The sequence below is a fragment of the Rhinatrema bivittatum genome, chromosome 4 (assembly GCF_901001135.1).
Source record: "Rhinatrema bivittatum chromosome 4, aRhiBiv1.1, whole genome shotgun sequence".
Lineage (NCBI taxonomy): Eukaryota > Metazoa > Chordata > Amphibia > Gymnophiona > Rhinatrematidae > Rhinatrema > Rhinatrema bivittatum.
In genome coordinates, this window is record NC_042618.1 from 256,483,811 (window position 1) to 256,501,338 (window position 17,528).

Below are 17,528 nucleotides of genomic sequence, written 5' to 3' on the forward strand. Positions count from 1 at the left end.
ATATGTTTGAAAAGAAATCTGGGGATGGAACCCTCATCCAAGGAATATCATACAGAGAAAGAGAAAAGAAAAAAAATATATGCTCCACAGCACGTTTTTGGATAAAAGAGATAGAACCGACCCTCATTTACTGATAACATCCATCATCTTTACCCATAAACTTCAAAAACAGCCCCCAAATACTTCAACAATAGGATACATGTCCCTAATTTTATCTGTTAATTTATTCTTCCTATAAACATACCATAGGCTCTGGACCCAGGAAAACAAAAGAAGGCCTATCTGAGGAATTCAAGTGCAGAGCCACACGCCTTCTAAAAGCTATGAACATATATGAAACTAAAAAAGGGGAATTAGAGCTATCAGGCAAAAATGCAACCTATGTCCCAATAAGACTGTAGCTAGATTCAATGGGAGATGTGTATTAGTAATTTTACAAATCCAAGATATGAGCTCAACCCAACAGATTTTACTAACTGGGCATCCCCAGAAACATGGACAAAAGTTCCTCTTTCACCACAGTTCCTCCAATACCTAGGATGAAGTTGAATTCAAATTTTACGAAGTTTTACCAACGTAAAGGATTTTATGGCTATTCTCCTTAATATTAGCACTAATCAAATTCCCTTTTTGTAACTGGATACATATACTACTCTACTCCTCTTCAAATATACAAAAACCTAAATCCCCAATCCAACTCTCTTCAAGACTTTACAACATGTTCTTCCCAGTGTCTGATACAATGTTATACAAGGGAAAATCAAGTCTTTATTTCCCAGAAGACTATTTATCAATTTTTCAACAGATGTTATCCCCCTGCCACAGCGTGATATCATAGGGTCTTTAAGGAACCAGCTCTTTAGCTGTAAATATTGAAAAACGGAAAAATTATTAACCTTATATAGCTCCGTATGATCTTACATGTAAAGAAAAACTTTCTTCTTAAAGAGCTGGCCTGCTCTTAACAAACCAGAGTCACAATATAAGCAAAAATTAGATTTAGTACATAAGAATAGCCATACTGGGTCAAACCGAGGGTCCATCAAGCTCAGTATTCAGTTTCCAACAGTGGCTAATCCAGATCACAAGTACCTAGCAGCCAGGATACCAAACAATAGATAGATCCCATGCTGTTAATGCCCATGGCTAAGTAGTGGCTTTTCCAAAGTCTATCTGGTTAATAAGTTTATGGATTTTTCCAGCAGTAACTTCTCCAACCACTTTTTAAACTCAGCTAAGCCAGCTGCCTTTACCACATCCTCTGGAAATGAATTCCAGAGCTTAATTGTGCACAAATGGGCAGATTTTCAATGTCTGGCACACGTAAATTCTGGTCTTTACGCGCGTAGCCGAGCCTTACACGCACCAGGCAAATTTTCCAAGAGGCCTGGCCACATGTGTAAAGGCCGGTACGTGCTCAAGTGCCGAGCCTCTTGGAAGGAGCGGGCCGGGGGCCCAGGGAGGGGCGGGCCAGGACAGTGCCATTGTTCGCTGTCCCGGAGCATGCAACTTACTTCAGCTCAGGAGCACGCACCTTTTAAAATCTACCCGAGTGAAAAGGTATTTTCTCTGATTTGTTTTAAATTGTTGAGATTACTTACCTGATAATCTCCTTTTCCTTAGTGTAGACAGATGGACTCAGAACAAGTGGGTATAGTGTGCTCGTGCTAGCAGTTGGAGACGGATCTGACGTCAGCACGGGTACATATACCCCCACAGGAAGTGTAGCAACTCAGTAATCTTCCTTGCAAAAGCTGTTATGGATATATGTGTACTGACGATCAATGAATTAGTGAAACAGGATTCCCCTGACCGATTGAGAGTAGCTGGAGACCGCCAGCGTTTCCAACCGGAAGGCGTCGACACCTGGTAGAGGGGACGCTCTTATGTAAGAAAATGACATGGTGTACCTTGAATCGGTGAAACCCATGTACACCGGCAGCCGGGCGGGATGCTGAGTCCATCTGTCTACACTAAGGAAAAGGAGATTATCAGGTAAGTTATCTCAACATTTCCTAGCGTGTAGCCAGATGGACTCAGAACAAGTGGGATGTACAAAAGCTTTGCTCCCGGACTGGGCGGGAGGCTGCCTGAGTCTCGCGTAGGACCGCCCTCGCAAATGCTGTGTCCTCCCTGGCCTGAACATCCAGACGGTAAAATCTGGAAAAGGTATGGAGGGAGGACCATGTTGCCGCCTTACATATCTCTGCGGGCGACAGCATCCTAGATTCTGCCCAAGAGGCCGCTTGCGCTCTGGTGGAATGAGCCTTGACCTGCAGAGGTGGTGACTTCCCGGCCTCTACGTAGGCCGCTCTGATAACTTCCTTGATCCAGCGGGCTATGGTGGGCCGAGAGGCCACTTCCCCTTGCTTCTTCCCGCTGTGGAGGACGAACAGATGGTCTGTCTTACGTACTGCTTCTGTCTTGTCTAGGTATCTGGGCAGCAATCTGCCGATGTCAAGATGGCATAGCAAACGCCCTTCTTCTGATTTCTTCAAACCTGCCGTGGTTGGCAAAAATATGGTTTGGTTGAGGTGAAATTGTGAGACTACTTTAGGTAAGAAAGAAGGAACCGTGCGAAGATGGATAGCTTCTGGAGTGATTCTGAGAAAGGGATCCCGGCAGGACAACGCTTGTAGCTCTGAGATGCGGCGTGCGGAACACACTGCGAGCAAGAAAACCATCTTCAAAGTTAGCGAACGGAGAGACAGGCCCCAAAGGGGTCTGAAGGTGGATCCCGCGAGGAAATCCAAAACTAGGTTGAGGTTCCACAGGGGCACTGGCCACTTCAGTGGTGGAAGAATGTGCTTGACTCCTTTCAGGAAACGGGAAACATCTGGGTGCGTGGCAATGGTCTTGCCCTCCCTCCTGGGACCATAGCAAGACAACGCAGCCACCTGAACCTTGATGGAGCTTAGGGAGGGACCCTTCTGAAGCCCATCTTGCAGGAAATCCAGAACAATAGGAATTGTGGTCGCATGTGGATTGGTGCCATGAGTGTCGCACCAGGCTTCAAATACTCTCCAGATCCTTATGTAGGTGAGGGATGTGGAAAACTTGCGAGCTCGGAGGAGTGTATCTATCACCGGCTCCAAGTAACCTCTTTTCTTCAGTCTAGCCCTCTCAATGGCCAGACCGTAAGAGAGAATTGAGCTGGATCCTCGTGGAGGATGGGACCTTGATGTAGCAGGTCCCTGAGAGGAGGCAGGGGAAGAGGCTTCCCTGTCAGTAGTCTTCTCATGTCTGCGTACCAGGGTCTTCTTGGCCAGTCTGGTGCCACTAGAAGAACTAGGCCTCTGTGCCTCTGAATCTTGCGTATCAGGGCACCCAGCAGGGGCCACGGAGGAAAGGCGTATAGCAGAGTCCCTGGAGGCCATGGCAGAACCAGAGCATCAATCCCATGGGAGAACAGATCCCGCTTGCGGCTGAAATATCTGGGTTCTTGAACATTGGATCTGTCCGCTAGTAAGTCCATGTCCGGAGTCCCCCACCGATCCACAATCATCTGGAAGGCTGTGGGAGACAGCTGCCATTCTCCCGGATTTAGGCTTTCCCTGCTGAGGAAGTCTGCCGCGGTGTTGTCCCTTCTGAGAAATTTAGTAAGTAGAAAGTAGAAAATAGAAAGTAGATTTGGAAAACACGCTCAGCGAGCGTGCAGGAGCTCCAAACTGCTTTGGAGATGGAAATTACTGAGTTGCTACACTTCCTGTGGGGGTATATGTACCCGTGCTGACGTCAGATTCGTCTCCAACTGCTAGCACGAGCACACTATACCCACTTGTTCTGAGTCCATCTGGCTACATGCTAGGAAAGTGGTATTTACTAACTTCATGGAGTGCCCCCTAGTTTTTGTATTATTTGCTATGCAGTAATGTAACGTGTGTGGTGGGCACACACAGAGCTTGCTTGTAAGCTCAAAAGAGGCAGACTGGGGATTTCCCTGCACAGACTGTCCCAATAATACAGTTCATTCTGTTAAACTACCCAGTGTCCACTGAAGCCCAGTGCACAGAGAGACTGAGTGAGTTGAATTAAACAAACTCAGTTTAAAAAAGCTGGAATTGTTGGCACAGCAAGAAAATCCATGACATATATTTTCCAATGCAAATTCTAGCAAAATTGAATATATCTCTCCCAGCCACAACACCCAAATATTGCTTGCTTGCAGCCTAGCCCAGAGGTGAATGAAAAAAAATGGCACTGCTAGCAGCTTCTCTCCCTAGCACAGAGAGACCGTCTCAGATCACCTAAATAATAAACTGCTTAAAACACAAACATAGCTGGCACAGGCACTGCAGCCAAATAAAGAATAAATAGCTTTTTTTCTCTTTACTAACTAGCCTAGCTAGCTCTCAGTGCAGCCTCCTTCCACAAAGCCCACCTTCCCACACCACCCCTGCAAAGAAAGTGCGTGGCACGCCTCGTGCTGAAGTATATATAGTGCTGAGTCATCAGTAAAATCGTCACCGAGCACTGAATGACAGTGCGATTGGCTGCATTCAGTGCATTTCACAAAATGTAAGCGCTGATACGCTGCATTCCGGTATCCGTGCCAACCTGTCCGACCCTTTCCTATGAGTCACTGATGACTCATTGGAAAGGGCTGGTTTTTGGCTCTGGATAGTGGATACAGCGAAATGGCATCCTTTGATTCCAAATGGTGGCGAAGAAAAGCGCGCGCGCGCACCATGCGCCACACAACGGATTAAATGCATGATAAGTTATATTCGTGGGGAGTCGCCATGCGTTTTGCCTCCCCACGAATATAACGAATAGGGTCATATACTTTGCAGATTGCCGATACAGCGAAAATGAATGCACATCCTTACTAAGCCCAGAAGTCTGGAGAGGGCACTTTGGAGAGGTGGTACTGTTATGTTTGGCTGGCTGCGGAATAGCCCTGAGACTAGCCATGCTTACCTCAACCGCTGCCTGACATTGCCAGGCTATCTTCGTGGCAGAGATACCGCCGACACTTTCAGGCCACCTCTCTCCTGCTGGCCCCTTAGGCATGTGCGCATGCATCAGACCTGTATTTAAAGGCTCCATAGCAGGAAAGTCCTGGTTGGCACCCAAAGATGATGTCAGCGCAGCTGCGTACTTAAGCCCCAGCTGACTCCCTATTATTACCTTCGCAATGGGTCTCCTGCCTTCTCGGTACCTGTTGCCTTGTCCAGACTTTCCGATCTGTCCTTGTCCTCTCCTTGGCATGAACTCCTGGTATTGAACTCCTGCTTTGGATTTGGATGTGACTATGCTTGCCTGGCGCCTGGACCTGACTACACTTGCCTGCCACTTGAACTGGACCTCTGCTTGTTCTTGATCAACTGCCTTAGGGACCCATATAAGTCCTGCCAGCCATTAGAACTCAAGGGTTTAACCAGTGAGGGCGGTGGCTGGAATAGGTGAAGCTCCAGTCTGTCCTGCTCCAGGACGCATTTGCCAGCTGATGGCATAGGCTTTGTAGGTTTGCCTACACATGTAAAACCCAATTTTAAGCATGTAAATGCTTTTTAAAAATCAGGCCCCTAGTGTTTTAAGACCAGAAACAGTTGATGTTTTTTGTTTGGACTAATTTTTTTAAAAGACTTAATATTTTGAAAGCATTTGATTTCAGCACATGATACTGAATTTTTGGATGTTTGATATCTTTCCACTCAAAGTTAACCAACAGGGTTAACTTTGAGTGGATCTTCCATAAATTACCATTTTAAATCAGAGGTGGGCAAACGTTTTGGTGCAGGGGCTGCATTACAAGTTGCTGAGTGCAACGAGGGCCTGAGGGTGGGTGGGGTAGGGTGGGGCAGGGGGCTGTAGGGCATGACAGAGCGGGTCTTTGACACAGCAATCAAATTCTACCACTCACTGCAGGCATTTCAGTATCCAGCAGGTACCTTTACCAAAATCAGAAAAGCCTTCAACCTAACAAATATAGCTAGCAAACCTCAGTCACAAATGAAGGCTATAAAGTATAAATAGTAAGGTGTAGACAAAAAACTGGACTGGATACCACTAAAAGCCACACATATGCAGTGCAATAAAATCAGAAACAGAAATATCACCATTCCTCATAAAACAAAGTCAAGAAATATAAATCAATCATAACAGTGAGAAAACCATACTAAGAAAAAGCATATTTCAAAACAAATAGAACACCTAATAATTAAGGATAACAATAAAAAAAAAAACTTTAAACATTTCCCCCAAATCAATCAAATATTTCAAAACACCCAATAAAAAAATAAGGGTAAAAAATATTCACCTCCTCCTCCATATCTAGAAACTTTTCACTTCAGGTAACCCTGAGATTGTAGTCTTGGATTAGTAGGGGGAAGGAGAGGAGGGTACACACAAACTTCCTCCTCTTTTACACATACTACCCTCTCTTCTTCTCACTCCCCTCTTCTACTTCCTCCTTCCTTTTCACATCCATTTTACTCACCTTCAGTCATTCACCCTCCTTCTCTCTCACTCAACCCCCACACCCTCTTCCCCTCCGTCACTCACTTCCACTCACCCTTTTTCCTTGCTTCATTACCCTTCCCTCTTAGTCACTCACCCTCACTCGCCCCTCAGTCACTCCCTCCCTTTCACTCCCACTCAGTCACTCACCTCTCCTTCTCACTCAGTCATGTCCCTGCCATTCTTAGCACTTTCCCTTCTTTCCCTCTCTGCCCCTTCCTTTACTCACCACTCACAGAGGCACCAGGCCTCTCCTCACTGGCAAGGGATGGGAACCCTGCCAGCGCGATGACAATGAGGACTATCCTCACTGGCAGGGAATGGAAACTCCACCAGCGCGACAACAACGGGGCCTCTCCTTGCTGGTATAGGATGGGAACAAATGTAAGAGCCAATTGCAACACTTATCTGGAGGAAACGTGGGCAGGAAGATGAGCATCTGTGCCATACGGCATCCTGAATAAAGATGAGTTTGGTTTGCTCCAAGTCTTACAGCAAGCCAATCACATCTTTTTTCAGGATGCTGCACAGCACAGACATGGAGAGATGTTTGGCCATGTGCTTACCTCCTCCTCCTCTTTGGGTGCCAACTTCATCAGCAAAGGGCACAATTCGGCGTTGCGTGATTCAGCTCATCATTCAAAGGGTACTACATGAGCCTTTGCTGATGACATTGGCACTCGGCAAACATCGCGGGCCTCCAACTAATGTTAAATTTTAAAAGTTTAGCGGGCCGGATAAAAGTCAATGATGGGCCTGATTTGGCCTGCGGGCTGTAATTTGCCCACCCGTGTTTTAAATAATACCGTTTAACCAGGAACTTTTCTCTGGAATCCCTGCTCCTTTCTTTTCTTGTTAAAGATGGCTTAATCTTTTTAATTGTCATTTCTTTTTTTTTTTTAATTTGTTTATTCAGATTGCCTTATTTGGTACATTTTACACATACATTTTCAAAAACACAAATGCATCTAAAAAAAAAAAATGCATGGTTCTGAAACCAGATGGCATGTATTATGTAATCCAACCAAAACAATCTATTGCATTTTTCCCTAATCACCACCCATTCAAACCACATTCAGTCTTCACTCATATCTCATACACAATCATAGAAATCTGTCATGTCCCACTCATATGCAAGCCTCAGACCTTGTATATCAATATATACTCACAATCAAATAGTTTCTTCATAGATTTACTATCTTTTCCCAATTTTGTATATATGGGTCATTTATATTTGCTCTTTTGTTACTCAATGAATTTCAATTTATGAAATAATGTTCCTGGAAGTAATTACTTCTTTTTTTTTTTTTTTACATAAATCTGATTCCCATAGATTCATCTTGGCTTCCCTGATTCTGGAAATATATATTCTATGAATTAGTTTAAATTGTATTTTAACTGTTGCCATTTCTTACCTTCACACATTCTGCCATCAGCTGCTAGTTTAAAGCCCACAGTACAGCTGCAGAAGTAAGAACCAGGGGTATTTTCACATTTGTGAGCACAAATGCGTCCAGGGAAACGTCTGCATTCATTGATATCTGAAATGAAAAATTTGGAACACAACATTCTTTTTTCTTTCCTCCATTGAAAAATAGCACTTGCTATAATTTCTTTTGGGATATTGTTTGTTTAAAATTGCAGTGTGATTTGCCTAGTTTGTGATACCTATCCAGATTCCAAATAAAGGTTCCAATATCCCTGCACAAACTTCTAGAATTGGAGGACAGGGTTCAAACATTTCTCAAAGCTGACTTCCAGAATTATGAATGAAGTGAATGGTTGTGTAACTTTTTAATTTTATGTTACATATGGACACTGAAAAACTTAGATAAACTGTTAAGGACACAAATTTATGGCACAAAATTTAGCCTCTGGCATGAACAGCACTACACAGTTTTTGTGCAAGCCATTTTTTGGCACAAATAGGTTGCCATTGTGTTGCAACTCATGAATATTTAAATGACCTCTACATGTCCAGTTCTGGAGAATACATCTGTAAAAATGATCGTAAGATAGCACAAATCACCAGTCACAATCAAATTTTGGTTTAAGTTTCCATTGATCCAGAAGGGAAATGTAAAACCATTCCTCTGGCAGGCAAGGAGAGGTTTCCTGGTCCTATACACCTATTTTGCACCCTGCAACAGAGGAAGCTGGTTCAACAACTTTTGACATTTACTTTAGAGTCCTTTCTCTCACTCTATACATGAAAAATAAAATAGGTTCAATTCCAGAGAGAGCATTATATCCCCCATGAGCTGCTTAGTAAACTACAGTGGCTATAGAAAATCTACATCTCCTTCTAAAATGTTCACCTTTTGTTGCCTTGTAGCCCGGAAGTAAAATGCATTAAAACAGTGTTTATTTTGTGTATCTCTAAGCATCCTACCCCACAAATGCCAAGTGAAAAATATATTTCACAATTCCATAGAAGTGAAGTAGAAAAAAAAACATGGAATAACTTGATTGGTTAAGTGTCCACCCCTGTGTATTTCTGTAGCAATCCTACATACTTAAAGCTCTGGTGTAAAAATCTTCAAAAGCACACACCAAGTAAATTGGCCCCACATCTTTTAAATTGTACAGATTCACATAATGGCTGGATAAAGTGAGCAGTTTCTGTCGGTACTCTCTTCTGGGTAGTGCATTTCAGAGCAAAGAACCAACCATAAGTACCAAGACGCTGTCAAAAGAACTCTGGGACAAAGTTATAGAAAGGAGGAAGAGTAGCCTAGGGAGGTGGTTCTCAACAGGTGTGTCGCGAGGCCCTGGGAGGTGTGTCGCAGATAGCTTTCTCATCAGCCTGGGTGGGAGTTGGTTGATTTCTCTTACATTGGGCCTGATGGAAGGCTACTCTCACTTCCTTCTTTCTGGCCCAGTGGGAGGCTGTTTCCTCCTTCACCCAGATCAGAGCGAGGAAGGGATGGAAAAAAGGGGGTCGGGGTAGCTGGGCAGGTAGGAAGATGGGATGAAGTGGGTAGGGAGAGTCAAGCAGGGGAGAGAGGGAGCACAGCAAAGAGGGTGGGGGGGGGGGTCAGGAATGCTAGGCAGGGATATGAGCATGAGCAGATGATTGAAAGGGAGTAACTGGGAAAAGTGAAGGATGATGGAGGCATGGAAGGGGAGTAACAGGGTGCCATAATATGTCAGTTTTTGGAATGTGCATTTCTTCTATCTTTGTACTTTGCTTAGTGTAGGAGGATATGTATTTCTATTTCTAGTTCTCTGGTTTTGCACTGCATGCAGAGTGGCTGTTTGAGGTTTCCATTCCAGTTTTTGTCTTCACATTTGTAATTTGTGGTCTCTTATTCTGTATTTGGTGAAGGTCGGATCTGTATGTGTGACTGAGGTGAGGTATTTTACTACTAGGTAGGGATTCGTTTCAATCTTCTTTGTTGCATTTTTTCATTCTCAATAGGACATGCATTGGTGCTGCACTGCTGCCTTTTCATAGGAAGGGCTATTGCTGTTTGTATTCTTGGAATTAGTGTTGCAATGGTATGGAAAGTTTGTTACACATGTGCTGACTGGGTTGGTTGGTTTGTTTTTTTTCAGTTTTTGTATTTTACAATGCGCCTGGTAGTAAGGGAGTTTGTTTCTGTTACTGAAATAGCACCAGAATAAGAATATCTTTTTTATATAGGAAATTGTATCCGAGTTCTGCTCTGCATTCATTGATTGGGGAGGGAGAGGGGCGGGGGATTCATGTGCATGCAGAGTATGTGTTTACAATTAGCCCTGTGATGTTACGTGTTCAGTGTGTCACCTTTGTAAGCATTATCTGCCAGGTGTGTCCCAACAGAAAAAAAGGTTGAGAACCATTGGCCTAGTTGTTAGCGCACTGGGCTGCGCACCAAGTAAAGCCAGGGTTTGAATCCTGCTGCCACACTTTTGTGACCTTGAGCAAGTTACTTTACTTCCATTGCCTCAGAGAGAAACTTAGATTGTGAGCCCTCTAGGGGCAGAGAAATACCTACAGTACCTGAATGTAATCTACTTTGCAGCGCCTAAAAAATTTCAGAATTTAAATCAAAATATAATATTTTTTAAAAAGAGGTTTAATTAGATCAAGTTTGAAATTTGTAAGTAGGTGTTGTGTTCCGCGGCCGTGGAAGGCCACGACCGCGGTCCCCTACCAGGCCCATGACGGTGACCCGCTGCGGGAGCTCCGGGGGAGGCCTCTGATCCTGACCCGTCACTTCGGCACCGGTCCCTGTGATGCTCGCCGGAGGGAGAGCCGTCCCTGCTCCTCCCTCGCGGCATCCAGCAGCGTTTCTCTTCGTGGAGAGAATCCAAGATGGCCACCGCCATCTTTAGGTGCGAGGCCGCGCCTCCTCCTCAGATTTAAAGGGGCCTGATCCCTTTAACTACACTCACCTGTTCCCTATGAGCCAGAGCAGAGGAAGTATAAAAGGAGGCTTCCTCTGCTCATTCCTTGACTTGGCAACTTTTGGGTTAGTCAGGTCTGCTTGCTTCGGTGAGTTCTTCTACTTCGGATCCTTGTTCCTGTCTTGTCTTGGTGTTCCTGGTTCCTGACTTCGGACTGGCAAGCGGTGATTCCTGGTGTTTGACTTCGGACTGGCAAGCAGTGATTCTCTGGTGTTTGACTTTGGACTGGCAAGCGGTGATTCTCTGGTGTGTGACTTCGGACTGGCAAGTGGTGCTCCCTCGGTGTGTGACCTCAGAATGGTAAGCGACGACCCTCTGGCACTTGACCTTGGACTTCTTCTTGACCATCGTCTCCAAGGGCCCACCCTAAGTCCCAGCGGCCCGGGTCCCTACGGGCTCCTCCCGGAGGTTTAAGATGAAGCCCAGTCAGTATCCTATTTCCAACAGTGGCCAATCCAGATTTCAAGTACCCAAACATTAAATAGATCCCATGTTGTATGTACACTAAGTGCTGGATTCTCAAGAGAAGAGCTCTAGGTCATCCACCATGAATAGTTAAGAAAATTAACAGCAAACATTACTGTAGCATAAATCTTGATGGGCAGCATGAAATGCTAGTTTGCAATGTGTTGAATAGACAGCCACATAGCCATAGAACTTATGATTCCCAATATAAATACTTGTGACGAGGATAATGCTTATGAAGCATTTGAAATGCCATAGTGTTTACATTGTTAAACACTCCTTAGCCTTTTAAAAGCGTATCCTCTACACAATATTTTTGGGTTTCTTTTTGTCAATTGTACAGACACTTTAGGTATTAGGCAATGCCTATGATATTTACAATCTAGTCACAAATGACTCTATAATGTTAGATACTGAAAAACAAAAACTACATATTTGCACAGAATGCATGTAGGACAAAGATATTAGCTTTCCCTATAGCCAGCAGCTGCCATATTAAATATGATTTGCATAAATACATCTATGACTTACCCACACATGTTCTACTGATGGTATCAAAATAGTAGCCAGACTTGCACTCGCAGCGGAAAGTACCTGGGGTATTAATGCAAACATGACCTTCTCCACATGGATGTGAAGGTCCTGAACACTCATTCACATCTAGGAAGAGAATAAATATATCTATTTTAATTTTCTCTTAGTTTACTGTTCTAATAATGCCTAGATATGTGAGCAAGTTTGACCTCATAATGTCTGCGTACTGTGTATCATTCCACTAATTTTCTGCCATTCCACTGCATTTCACAGTACTTTGTGTTAGCAAAAAAAGGAACAGCTAATTACCTAGGTAGATCATCTTAAACTTTCATTTAATATGACAGCATAATGCAGTAGAACACAGACTCGGTTTTCTGTGAGAACTCCAAAACATGTACTTATTGCTGTATAGGATCACAGTGTTCAGCGGATAAGTAAGATGTAGCCTTGCTGTCATTGAATATTAACAGATACAGTGCAGTATGAGGTGCTACCTGCTCATCATATGTAGAGGTCAGCAACTTCCCTTGTGCTATAAAAGGGTGGCTGACCATGATAGGCTCTATCCAGCGTTTACTTTAAAGCAGCAGTACTAGCAGAATATAATTGTTTAGATAAGTATTGTAATGTTTGGCCGGTCACAGGGCTGTCCCGTGATCCCAGCCACACTCACCCTGGGACTTCAAGAACTATTACCGCAGCAAGGAGGCCACAGACATATTCCTTCCCTGCTCCCATGCGTTGCCCTAGGGGCACGCTCACATCAAACAGCTGAAATAAGCCTCATGGTGAGAACTGTGCAGGAGGACAATGTTAGCATTGGCCGGGGATTTAAAACAGAACTGCACTTCAACCAATGCCTCAACAACAGGTCCTCCTGTTTTGCAATGCATGTTGCTATTCATCTCTGTGCCTTTTGTCTTGTCTTGCCTCTTTGTTACCTTTCTGCCTTGTCTCATTGTCTCCTCGCCTTGCCCTGCCTTCTCTGTTGACTTTACTGTCCGCCCTGCCTGTGTCTTTGTCCCCTGGGCCTGTCTGGTCTTATCCATCCGTCTCTGCCTGATTCCTGGTTCTGACCTCTACTACAAATCCTGACTTCTGGACTGCAGTCTCCCCTGACCCCAGCTTGGACCTCGACCTGCTTTCTCACTGCCTGCCCTAACCTTGGTCTGGACCAGGCTATTGATTGCTCGCTGCCTGCCTGGACCTCTGCCCGAGACTTGACTTCATCAGACTTTTGTCTACACCTTGCTGGCTCCTGGAACTCAAGGGTTCATCCTTTGGGGAATGGGCTGGTATAGGTAAAGCTCCAGCTCCAGTCTTAGTAAGAACGAGTCCACCTGCTGTCGGCATGAGCCTATTAGGTTCATTCGCTAGGCTGCGTCAACTACACCGCAGCCCAAGGACTCACATCTGTGACAATTACACTTGCAATTAAAATGCCTGCAGCCATTAACATTGACAATTTAGCTTTTTTTTCCCTTTTATTTCATCTTTAAGGACATATTTTAATATTTTTTGCAAACTCCTCCTATGTAGCTGTTACCACCATTATGAAAGACCCTAATCAGGATCTCGTGCATAGAAAGCATCAACACAGCACTTTTGTTTAACAGCTATTTAGCACCTATCTGTAGGGGGTTGATCAGTCTTTGGGAGTGCTTCCATCTGTATGCGGATGATTATAGTAACATAGCAACATAGTAATGACGGCAGAAAGAGACCAAAATGGTCCATCTAGTCTGCCCAGCAAGCTTCCCAAGGTAGTAACTGCCACTCTGTGCAGGTTATCCCCATGTTTCTCTTAAGCCTAACTGGCTGCTCCGTGCCAATTAAGCTTTTTTATTTATTCCCATTCTCTAGCCTTTTAGGGATCCACTGTGTTTATCTCATGCCCCTTTGAAATCATTCACAGTTTTAGTCTTCACCACGTCCTCTGGAAGGGCAATTTAGGTATCCACCACCCTCTTAGTGAAGAAATATTTCCTGACATTGGTTCTAAGTCTTCCTCCCTGGAGTTTCAAATCGTGACCCCTAGTTCTACTAAATTGTTTCCAATAGAAAAGGTTTGTTGATGACCATGGATCATTAAAACCTTTCAAGTATCTGAAGGTCTGTTTCATATCACCCCTGCTCCTCCTCTCCTCCAGAGTATACATATTCAGGTTCTTCAACCTCTCCTCATAAGTCATTCGATGGAGACCACCCACCGTTTTGGTTGCCCTTCTCTGGACCGCTTCCATCCTGTCACTGTCTCCTTTGAGATATGGTCTCCAGAACTGAACACAATACTCCAGGTGAGGCCTCACCAAGGACCTGTACAAGGGGATTATCACTTCCCTTTTCTTACTAGATATTCCTCTCTCTATGCAGCCCAGCATTCTTCTGGCTTTGGCTATCTCCATGCCACACTGCTTCGTCGACTTCAGGTCGTTAGACACTATCACCCCAAGGTCCCTCTCCTGCTCCATGCACATCAGCCCTTCACCCCCCCCCAAAGCATATAGTTCTTTCGGATTACCACACCCCAGATGCATGACTCTGCATTTCTTGGCATTGAATCCCAGCTGCCATATCTTCAACCACTCTTCCAGCTTCCTTAAATCCTGTCTCATTCTCTGTACTCCTTTCGGCATGTCCACTCTGTTGCAGATATTAGTATCATCCGCAAATAGACAAACTTTACCTTCTATCCCTTCCGCAATGTCGCTCATGAAGATGTTGAACAGAACTGGTTCCAACACCGAACCCTGAGGCACTCCACTTAACACCATTCTCTCTTCAGAGTAGGTTCCATTTACCATCACCCGTTGTCTTCTATCTGTTAACCAGTTTATAATTGTTATGTTTTTGTAAGGATGTGAACCTTTGGCAGAGATGAAAGATGTCTCCGCCCACAGGGAGGAGGCCCGTGAGCCTCACCGTCGGTAGGCGTGGTCTCAGCAGCGTAGGACACAGCTGTATGATAGAGACTTTATTATGAAGGAAGGAAAGCAGAGCCCGCAGAGCGGGAGATGCAAATAAGTACAGTTCTGAGCAGTGGAGTACACCCAGGGTGATACCACTGATGTGAAGATCCGGTAGTGGCCCACAGAGCGGGGTACGCGAGGAAGTCCCTTCAGACGAGTAGAGATTACCTCAGAAGTGCAGAAGCGGTAGTGGCCCGTAGAGCGGGGTACACCGAGGATGTCTGTACTGAAGAAGATGATGATGAGAAGTCTGAGGTGCAGGAACCCGGAAATGGATCTTGTAGCTGCAGCAGTAATACCCTGCAACATAGGGTATACTGGAACAACTTCTACTGAAGAGGGAACGGTAGTGGCCCAAGGCACACTGTAAAGAGGCTTCAGTAAAGCTAGTATCGTTGAAGTCTGTAGTAAGGTATGCATAAGTGGTAGTTCCAGGAGAGAGTGTCCCGAGAAGCGGGTCAGGTAGTAGTCCAAAGCAGAAAGGCCCTCCGAGGAGTGGATAGCCAGGAACACAGAAGGGCCCCCGAGGAGTGGGTACCCAGAGCGTCCACACGCCAAGAGAGGAATCTGGAACTGGAAGTCCAAGAATGGAGTGGATTCAGCAACGAAGGAAGTCCTTGCTAACTCGTTGAAGCAATGGGCTGGTCAGCTTAAGTACAGCAGCGAGTTGATGTCATTTGGAGGGGACGCCCCCGAGGTTCCTGCCATGATGTGTACAAAGGAGGCCCTTGCGTGCACGCGCGCCTTAGGTGATTCTGGAAACAAGATGGCGGTCGGCAGTGCCCACGCCTTCCCAGGGACACCATGGAGGTTGGCGGAGGCCACCATTCTTCCTAGGATTGACGGTGCAGGGAAAAAGGAGGTGAACATGAGTGGTCGCAGCCATTTGCGACCGATGGGCGTAACAGTAATCCACGCCAACACCTTGGAGCTGACTCCCAAGCTTCTCATATTCAATTCTTCATCCCTCTTGAGAATTAGATCTAAAATTTCTCACTCTCTCTCTCATCAGTTCCTGAACCAATTGCAGTTAGTATAGCTGTGTTTAAAAAGGATTGGATAAGAATCTAGCAAGTACCCAAAAACTAAGTCTATTCCATGTTACTGTTGCTAGTAATTAGAGATGTGAATCGGAACCGGAATCTGATCAGTTCCGGTTCCAATCCAAATTTTAAAATTTTTATCGCCCAGCCCGATTTGAGTTTTGATTATCGGCTGCGCCCGATCCGATAATCAAAAAACCCTCCCCCACCCTCCCGAACCGCCAAAAAAGGTTTTAAAATTACCTGGTGGTCCAGTGGGAGCGCAGGGAGCGATCTCCCGCTCTCAGGCCATCGGCTGCGTTAATAAAAATGGCGCTGATGGCCCTTTGCCCTTACCATGTGACAGGACAAAGGTAGCACCGGCACCATTTTGAATACTGGCAATACGGCCTGAGTGCAGGAGATTGCTCCCGGACCCCCGCTGAACCCCAAGGGACTTTTTTTTTTTTAATACTTTATTTATAGTTTTTTTTCAAATGCTTACAAACGAAATTTTTTTACATTAATTTTAAGGCTTCCATAGCTTCCAACAAAAAGTATAAAAACAAGAATCAAGTAACTTCAATTGACTTCAATTACAAAATAAACTATTTCTTATACATGCTAAGGAAATAGAACAGCTTCATAGTTACCTATGTGGCTTATTAAGGCGAAGCATTACAATTATTATCTCTTAAAAAAGAAAAACATTGAGGCTCTTAAAGGAACTTAAGGAAACAGAAGGAGATAATCCTAAGAAGGGAAAAAAAAAAAACATATCGATAGCTTTACATATTACCAACTGGTATACATTTTTTGCTTAAAGCCTATGGTATCGACTCACTTATAGGTGTAACCACATTAGTTGACAAATCATTATGCAATGGGGTAGAAGCAGTGGGTTGTTGAGCGTCCACAAACTGTTGGAGCTGTTCAATTTGATAAAAGACATAATCAGAATCACCTTTCTTTAGCTCGCATCTACAGGGATATCGTAGGAAAAAAGTAAAACCCAATGAAATCACACTTTGTCTTAATTTTAAAAATTCTCTACGACGTATCCTAGTGATGGGAGCCAACTATTTGACCATGATAATTTGTTGGAAATTTTTGAAAATATTTCTTCATAAGAATACTTATGTCTTTTGTAGCTATAAAAGAAACAATCAAGGTATTCCTATGTAACACATCTAAAGATGAGTCTTCGAGAAAGTTTGTCAAATTAGATGGTATAGGGGACTTTTTTAGTAAAAAATAACATGAATTTATCGAAGGCATTTCTTCATCCACATATAGGAGTACTTCTTTAAGGTATTTTTTAAAGGAAATATATGGTAACTCACCCAAAACTTGTGGGAAATTAACCACCCTAATATTTAAATGCCTAGCCCTATTTTCTATTAGCTCCAAACGATGAGAGGTAGCAATGTGATCTTTAACATTACATTCAGCTTTTGCATCATTTGGATGGATTCATCATTTTTTAAAACTTTCTTCGATAACTCTGAGAAGTTAGTCTGAACTGATTGTAATTTCCCTTGATGTTCTAAAAATATAGTGTCCATCTTTTTCTCCAACCTGTTTACGGCACCGCTCACACTTTTCACTGCGTCCCAGATTGCCTCAAGGGTTACCTTTTCAGGCCGAGTTGTCGTCTGCAACAGATCTTCAATATTTGATG

General features: G+C 44.2%; 1 protein-coding gene across 1 annotated transcript in view; it reads right to left on the reverse strand.

Moving 5' to 3' along the window:
* FBLN1 (fibulin 1) overlaps positions 1-17,528 on the reverse strand; it is a 326,336-nt gene that overhangs the window by 173,646 nt on the left and 135,162 nt on the right. The window contains exons 11-12 of the mRNA XM_029597486.1: positions 11,851-11,979; positions 7,878-8,003 (exon numbers count right to left, since the gene is read on the reverse strand). Coding sequence (XP_029453346.1) covers positions 7,878-8,003; positions 11,851-11,979 — 255 coding nt within the window. The remainder of the gene's footprint in view (positions 1-7,877; positions 8,004-11,850; positions 11,980-17,528) is intronic.